The 7,527-nt window shown below is 61.9% G+C and overlaps 1 protein-coding gene across 1 annotated transcript in view; it reads right to left on the bottom strand.

Annotated features, from left to right (window-relative positions):
* The window catches only part of DENND6B (DENN/MADD domain containing 6B), an 8,883-nt gene extending 1,628 nt beyond the window's left edge, over window positions 1-7,255 (bottom strand). Inside the window, exons 1-15 of the mRNA XM_011942266.1 lie at window positions 7,073-7,255; window positions 5,040-5,078; window positions 4,923-4,965; window positions 4,022-4,134; window positions 3,394-3,474; window positions 2,702-2,807; window positions 2,506-2,585; window positions 2,357-2,419; window positions 2,051-2,106; window positions 1,197-1,319; window positions 1,004-1,099; window positions 820-914; window positions 634-699; window positions 208-272; window positions 18-119 (exon numbers count right to left, since the gene is read on the bottom strand). Coding sequence (XP_011797656.1) covers window positions 18-119; window positions 208-272; window positions 634-699; window positions 820-914; window positions 1,004-1,099; window positions 1,197-1,319; window positions 2,051-2,106; window positions 2,357-2,419; window positions 2,506-2,585; window positions 2,702-2,807; window positions 3,394-3,474; window positions 4,022-4,134; window positions 4,923-4,965; window positions 5,040-5,078; window positions 7,073-7,255 — 1,311 coding nt within the window. The remainder of the gene's footprint in view (window positions 1-17; window positions 120-207; window positions 273-633; window positions 700-819; window positions 915-1,003; window positions 1,100-1,196; window positions 1,320-2,050; window positions 2,107-2,356; window positions 2,420-2,505; window positions 2,586-2,701; window positions 2,808-3,393; window positions 3,475-4,021; window positions 4,135-4,922; window positions 4,966-5,039; window positions 5,079-7,072) is intronic.
* Window positions 7,256-7,527: the final 272 nt, after the last annotated feature.

Genomic DNA, 7,527 nt, shown 5'->3' with positions numbered 1-7,527 from the left:
CTCCGTTCCCCTCCAGCCCCGTGTCTCACCAGAGGGATGATGAAGCTCTGGGTGAGCTCCAGGAGGTGCCGCCGTAGCAGGGCACTCTGTACATCTGACGGCCGCTTCTTCTGCACGCCCTGCAGGGAAGGGGGGCCAGGCCCTTGCTGCACCTCACACCACCCCAGACTCCCTGCGTCCCCAGCCCCCTCCCGCCACAGCCCATACCTTGAACAGCCGTTTAAGCAGCGCCTTGTCGCGGTGGAGGTGGGCTGTGTACGCAGTGTAGAGGCCTGGCGGGAGGGCACAGCTGGCGCCCCGCCCTTCAAGGGCCTCCCTCCCACACTCCTGCAGCCCCACAGAGGAGCCAGGGTGGGGGTCTCATCTGCCTGCAGCCCCATGCCCTTGGCTGCACCTGAAAATCTCACCCAACCCACCCCAGACACAGGGACCCACCAAAGAAGACAAGAGGGCGCCCCCTCCCCGAGGGTCCGAAGGTCCGAGGGTCTGAGGTTCTGAGGGTCTGAGCTCTACTGCTGAGTCCTGGGAGAGGAGCAGGGGTCGGGGGGCCGGGCTGCCCCACCTGGGAGACCCACCAGGTACAAGACAGGCCCCTCCACTGTGGAGGGGCTCCAGGTCAAGGGGAGCACAGACCTGGCTTAGTGTCCAGGGTCTTCAACCTTGAAGGCTTTTTCAGCTTGACTTGCTTAGGAAGGTCTCCTATGAGACATGCCCGGTGGCCAGGCCTCAGTGCCCGCAGCTCTGGCCATGGGCTCTGAGGCAGCCCCACACTCAGTGAGGCTGCTGAGCATCACCCCCGCACCTCCCCGGGAGCCTGACCTGACATCTTGGGCTCCCCGACTCGGAGGATGTGGGGCCAATGCTGGAGTGTTTTGATAAAGAAAGGGTTTGTGACTCCCAGGACCACGTTTGGTCTAGACAGAGAGAGACAGAGAAGAGGCAGACACAGAGGTCCAGGGAGGTGCAGCGAGGACGAGAGAGGCGGGGCGGAGGCGGCACTTACGGGGCCTGCGTGCGTGTGGTGAACTCCTTGAACTCGCTGTCATGGATGGTGAAGTAGGGACGGAAGTCGCAGCAGAACCTGAGGGGCTGCAGGCAGCTGTGGGCAGGAGCACAGGAAGCAGGTGAGGCAGGGGCGGCCCAGGTGCAGCTGCGATGGTCCAGCGACCCCAGCCAGGACCGAGCCAAGGAGGTACCTGGTCAAGGCCAGCACCATCTCTGAGGACACGTCGGGCGAGGGTGCCAGGACCAGCAGGGGCTCCCCGAGGAGCACAAGCTCCCACAGTGTCTGCACGTGAGTCAGCACAGGCCGGAAGCACCTGGGGCCGGGCAGGAAGGTTGGGGAGGTCAGGAAGGGGCTGAGACTCCTGGCCCTGGCCCTATTCTCCCACGTGTTCACCCAGGCGCTGGTGAACACGGCACGCTGCGCCAGGTGAAGACAGATCTGTCGAAGATGTGAGTGTCTCGGGTTATCATGGCCACCCCGAGCTCCGACAGTCCACCTGTGCTGGGCCTGGGCCTGGGAATGGGGGACTCAACCTGGACCCACCTGTGAGGGACCAGCCGTCCTAAAGTGGCCCCACGGCCAGGGCAGGGGCTGCTGACCTGGGCTGGGGGGGTACCCGCCCAGACCCCTCTGGTCACCCTGTGCCCATCCCAAGTGCAGCCCTGGCTCCTGTTGGGCCCTCCACAGAGCAGGATGGTCTCAAAGCCCAGCCTCCCTTGCAGACTCGCCCAGAGGCAGTGAAGGCAGACTCAGGCAGCCTCTCCTGACAGCCTCTCCTGACACTGTCTTTCAGGACTTCCTGCCCACTGTGCCCATTTCCGCTGGCTGCAGCCATGTGGCACTTGCTTCCTCTTCTACACAATTCTCCCTTCCTCCTTCCAGAACTGTCCCAAGGGTTACTCAGGATGAGCGCTGCCTCCCTTGGGCAGTCCCTACATGGCACTGGCCATACACACACACACGTGCACACACGCACTCACACAGACACGCACGTGCACACAGTGAGCTCCCCCAAAGCAGCGTGCAGAACCCTAGGGGACTCACCTGAACAGGTCCAGCTCGTGGACGCTAGCAAGAACCATTGGGGCTGGCAGCAGGTTCTGAGAGGAGGGGAGTGTAGGTCAGGGCCAAGGGGGGGCTGGCACCCCTTGGGCCCCAAGCAGCCCCTGCCTCACAGCGCAGGGGAGGGTGGAGAGCGCCCAGCCCTACACCAAGGCACAGCCTGTGGCTTTGCCTGTGTTTGACCACCCCGCAGGGTGGACCAGGGAGGCAGGTGTGGGACCACCCAGCCCAGGAGCAGGACTCAACTGGGTGAAGCCCTCTCAGCTCCGCCTCCACCTCAGCTCCCACCTCTTGGTCACACTGCTTCGGAGGACTGGACTCGGACTTGTCCACCCTGGATGGGATGCGCACCTGGGAGAAGGAGGGAGCAGCTGCCAGAGGGAGTAAGGCCTCCCCACACACCTGCAGAGCCTGCTCCCCAGCCAGCTGACTCTCACCTGGACAACAACGCCCATGACAGGTAGGTTCAGGGTCTGCCCAGGTGCAGGCGCTGGCCACTGGTCGATCTCACTGCACACTGCGGATGCAGTAGCTGGCGTCAGGACCCTCCCCAAGGAGAAGCTGCTGTCAGGCCCACCAGGGGCCACAGCTGGGATGATGAGACCGCGATGGCCATGCCTGATGGCCACTCACCTGCTTCCAGGCAGGGCGCCAGCTTGTCAAAGTACTCAGGGGCGATGAGGCTTAGCAGCGCCTGGAACAGCCGGACAAAGGGCAGGCGGGACACCAGCACCAAAGACTGCAGGGCCACGAGGCCAGTTAGAGGCCCCCAGCTCCAGGCCTCACTCACCCCAGCCACTCAGGAGCCCATGGGGACCCCTGAAGCCATGCTTACCTGGAGCTGGCCCACCAACTCTGCAGGACAGCTGCCCCGGGAATGGCCTGACTCGGACCCCAGAATTATCAGACAGGAGAAAACCCAACACTGAACTCCCTGGGTGGCGGCCGGGGCAGCTGGACCCTAGGGCCTTCGGAGGGAAATGCATGGTGGCCAGAATCTCTGGAATGATCTCCCCAGGGGCTGAGCAGCTTTTACTCTCGGCCTATGGCTTCCAGGCTGGGTTGTCCTGACCCTGACATGACCCTCCAGCCATCAGTGAGGGACAGAAATGTCCTGGACCGGGACATAAGGGCCTTGGGTGCCACACCAGGCAAGGACAGGGCAGGGGGGGCTGCAAGGAGAGCTGGACACAGCCCAGGTGGGGCTGCAGGAGGGGTGGGCACTGCTGGAGGCTCAGGACCCCTTGCCCGCCCCACAGTCCCTCCTGTTGCCTGCCAGCTCCTGCCTCTCTGAGGCGCCAGCCCAGAGTGGCCAGGCAGCGCACCTTCTGGAAGTAGCCCCTCTTCACAGAGCTGTCCTTCACCTGCCTGAAGTACACATAGCCGAAGTAGTGCGCCGGCTCCCTCTGGAAGGAGCAAGGGTTAGCCAGGCCGTGCCCCACCCAGACCACCTGGCCAGCCCCACGGCTGGGAGTGGCAAGAAGCATGCAGGGACTGCAGCAGATGGGGAGCCTGGAGAACCAGGAGGCTCCTGAAGCTTCTGTCCCTGCCCTCTGGCCACCAAGGTGGACGCCAGGAGGTCCTGGGCTCAGAAGGTGGGTAACAGCCCTGCTGATACAGCAGGGAGTCTGCTGGTGTAGGGGAGAGGGGTTCAGGGTGCTGGGGGCCCTGGGAGGTTCACGTGGGCCCCTGTTCAACTATGCAGATGCCCAGTGATGGATGTGTGGTGCCAAGGGAAAGCCCCAGGGACCCTGGGGAGACCCCGGAAGAGCTGGCCCATTCTCAGTTGGGGCTGGTGCCTGGGACTGCAGGGTCAGTGGGGCATGGCCAGCTCCTCTCCTGCCACACAGTGCCCAGGCACTCCAAAAGGGCTTCTCCCACCAGCCTGAGCCTGGCAGGACCCGTGGGGAGCAGGGGAAGAGAAGCAGGCCAGAGACGCAGCCCAGTGCTCACCTGCAGTGCCACGGGGGCCCTGCTGTTGTAGTGCCTATCGTCGGCATGCCAGGGGCTCCTCTGCCCTCCACACTGGCGCATGCGGAAGCTGAACTGAGTGTCTCCAAGGCAGCCTGAGAAGGGGGCAGCCCACCACGTCAGGGCCGGGAGCTAGGGACCGGGGACCAAGGGCCCTGCGAGCCTGGCCTCTGCTATTAGCCAGAAACCAGCCTGGCCAACACAGTGAGACCCCTTCTCTACTGAAAAGACACAAATCAGCCAGGCACGGCGGCACACGCCTGTAATTCCAGCTACCTGGGAGGCTGAGGCAGGAGAATCACTTGAACACGGGAGGTGGAGGTTGCAGTGAGCTGAGACTGCGCCACTACACTCTAGTCTGGGTGACAGTCAGACTCTGTCTCAAAAATTAAAAAAAAAAGCCCCAGAAAGAATGCCCAGCTGTAGGGCTGTGTTCCCCAGTGGTTCCTGTTCTGACGCCTGCACACCCTGCACCTACAGGTCTGAGAATATGTTCGACAGAAAAGCCCCTCCAACCTATCCGGGAGATTGGCTCAACATGCTTGAGACAGAAACCAGGCACTAGAAAATGGTGACCCAGACGTCTATGCCCTGGGGCAGGAGCGGGAAGGAGGCCCAGCTCCTGGTGGCCGCTCTGTGGGGTGTAGGAGACTGTCGGTCTCTGTGCAGAGAGACACCCTTTCCACGTGCATCTGGGGACCTGCCTGACCTGCTGCAATGCGGAGATCTGGGTGCCTCCACTGAGTGGGCATGGGGCTGGTGCTGCCCACCCCGTGGCACTCTGCACCGTGGGCAGCCTAGGCAGCCGTGATGCCCCTGGCCTGGGCTACAGGGACGCCCAGCTGGCTTCATGTCCAGCCCCAGTAAAGATGGGGTCACCTACCTGAGTGTGAGTCGGGAAAAGACAGGTAGCAGATGCTGCTTTTCTGAAACATACAAAATCCGGTGAGGGCCGACCCACTCCTGGGTCCCGTCCATTCCCAAGAGGGCCAGGACTCACCTCCTTGTCTGTGAGCCGGAAGTCATTTGGATACACCAGCTGCAGAGGAAGACAGAGCGCCTGGTGACGCCATCTGCCCAAGGAGGCAACACCCCTTGATGGCATCCACTGACTGGGACCGTCCCAGCAGCTGCAGCATCTGTCTCTGGGGCACAGGTCAGTGCCATGGTGCTGGCTCGCCCCCAGCTCCCTGCTCCAACAGCGTGCTGCGTCCTCCCCACATCATCTTCTCTGGCTACTGTGCCCAGCTCCTTGCTGACCCGCTCCTCTCTCTGACCTCCAGGCACCAGGCCCCAGGCAACTCCCCTGCCAGCCGGAGGCTTCTCTACTCCCACCTCCCCAGGTCCCTCTCAGTAAGAGGCCAGCACAACTGAGTGGGATTCCTGACCCCTTTCTCACACCCCTGGTCCTCACAGCCACCCAACCACCTCTTGCCCAGACTGCAGTTGGGCCCCCTGCCCCTACACACCCGGACATCAGTTCACAGCATCAGACATCAGAAGAGTAATGCTTCAGGGATCCAGAGGCCCCTCACCCGGGACGGTCACAGGGCCCCACCTGGCTGGTCCTCCATCTCCATCACCACCTGCCAAGCCAGAGGGCCCCGGACATGCTGCTCCCTGAGCTTTTGCTCAGATGCAGGCCCGGAAGCACACCTGCTCCATGATGGCAGCCTGCTGTCAGGCCCTCTCCCCATCCTGCTCAGCAGTCTTCACCCAGCGTCCCCCTGCCAGGGCCTGTGCCCCACCTGCAGTGCCCAGTGATTGCCCAGCCAGATAAGCCCTGCACCCCCAGGAGTGGACAGTGGGGGAGAACATGACACTAAGCAGGCGCTGAATGACCTGGAAGACAGGTGTGCACTGACAGAGGCGGCAGGTGGGGCAGGTGAGCCTGGGAGCCCAGTCCAGCAGGTCCATGCACACGTGGACCACTTTCCCTCTAGGGACCTCCCAGGGCCCCCATTCCCAGTGGACCCTGTGGTGTCTCCTGGGCTGTCTGAAGCCTGTTGGGAGGGCCTCTGCACACTGTCCCCTCCTCATCCCATCTGCCCAACTTCTCCACTGAGTTGAATTTAGGCCATAATAAGGCTTCTTCCAAGATGTGCCCTGAGCCCCCAGACAGTGAGGAGCCAGGCCCTGGATGAAAGCATCTGCCATTTTGTTTTTGAGAGACGGGGTCTCGCTCCGTCACCCAGGCTGGAGCGCAGCGGCGCAATCACAGCTCACTGCAGCCTTGAACTTCTAGGCTCAAGCAATCCTCCCGCCTGAGCCTCCTGAAGTGCTGGGAGTGCAGGCGTGAGCCACCGTGCCCCGCTTGCTCTGTGAAAATAGCTCTGCTTTTGTTTGCTCTGGGCTTGCTACTGTGGTCCTGCTTTGTCTCTTCCAACACAGAGCAAATCTCTTTAAGGCAGGGACCCTGTCCTGGTTACTTCTGCCTCCCAGCACCTGGCACAGAACAGACCCTCTCCATACAGTGTTTGTGGCATGTGTGATGAGGTCTCTGAGGTCTACTAGGACAGGTGGGTGGAGGGGAGCTAAACAGGCACCAAGGAATGGTCAGGAGGAAGACGGAGGAGGAAGCTGGGAGTAGGCTGGACCCACAGGGGCGCCTCAGGATAGCTCTGTGAGGGGCTGGGGATATAGGGCCACTCAGTCTGAGCCTTCATGTGTCTGCACTGAGGAGGGCTGAGGAAAGGCGGGTACCCTCTGCCTGAGGTCAGGACTCTGTACCTGGTCTGCTGGTCACGGGAGCTTGTGGCCTCTGAGCTCCGTGCCCATGCCCAGGGGGCCCTCAGCATGTCTGACCAGGGAAAGCCACGTTCTCAGGCTCACCATCTTTGGGAGTGGCCCTGGGGCCCAGTTACAGCCTGAAGCTGAGTACTAAGCCAGGGGTCAGGCTACCTGGGGTTGGGCATGCCAAGGTGAGGGGACACATGGCGCTGATCCTGAGGGCATGCAGGCCTCCCAGGCCAGGCTGTGCCCTGCTCGGGGTTCCACGAGGGTCTTGCCCTTTTCGCCTGAGGCAGCCTGCACCGGTCTCTGCTCCTGGTGAGCAGTCACCCAGGAAGACTGCGGGTGAGAGCTTGGCTTGGAGAAGGCACATCCAGGGAGCAGTTCTGAAGGTATGGCCTGGCCACCCTCGGGGTCCCCGGGGTCAAAGCTGTTCTCCTCTGCGAGAGCCTCCTTGTCTCTCATCTGCACCCTTATGTACAGCATGGCTCCCGGAAGCCAGTGTGTCCTGTCCTGCTGGGCTGAATGCAGTGCTGATGAGAATCCATCTGTTTTCTATTTGGTTGGACTTTTTTTTTTTTTTTGAGATGGAGTCTTGCTCTGTCACCAGGCTGGAGTGTAGTGATGTGATCTCCGCTCACTGCAAGCTCCACTTTCCGGGTTCAAGCGATTCTCCTGCCTCAACCTCCTGAGTAGCTGGGACTACAGGCGCCCGCCACCGTGCCCGGCTAATTTTTTTTTTTTTTTTGTATTTTTAG

Source organism: Colobus angolensis, unplaced genomic scaffold (genome assembly GCF_000951035.1).
Source record: "Colobus angolensis palliatus isolate OR3802 unplaced genomic scaffold, Cang.pa_1.0 Scaffold208, whole genome shotgun sequence".
NCBI lineage: Eukaryota > Metazoa > Chordata > Mammalia > Primates > Cercopithecidae > Colobus > Colobus angolensis.
This window is presented reverse-complemented; position numbering and strand designations above follow the sequence as displayed.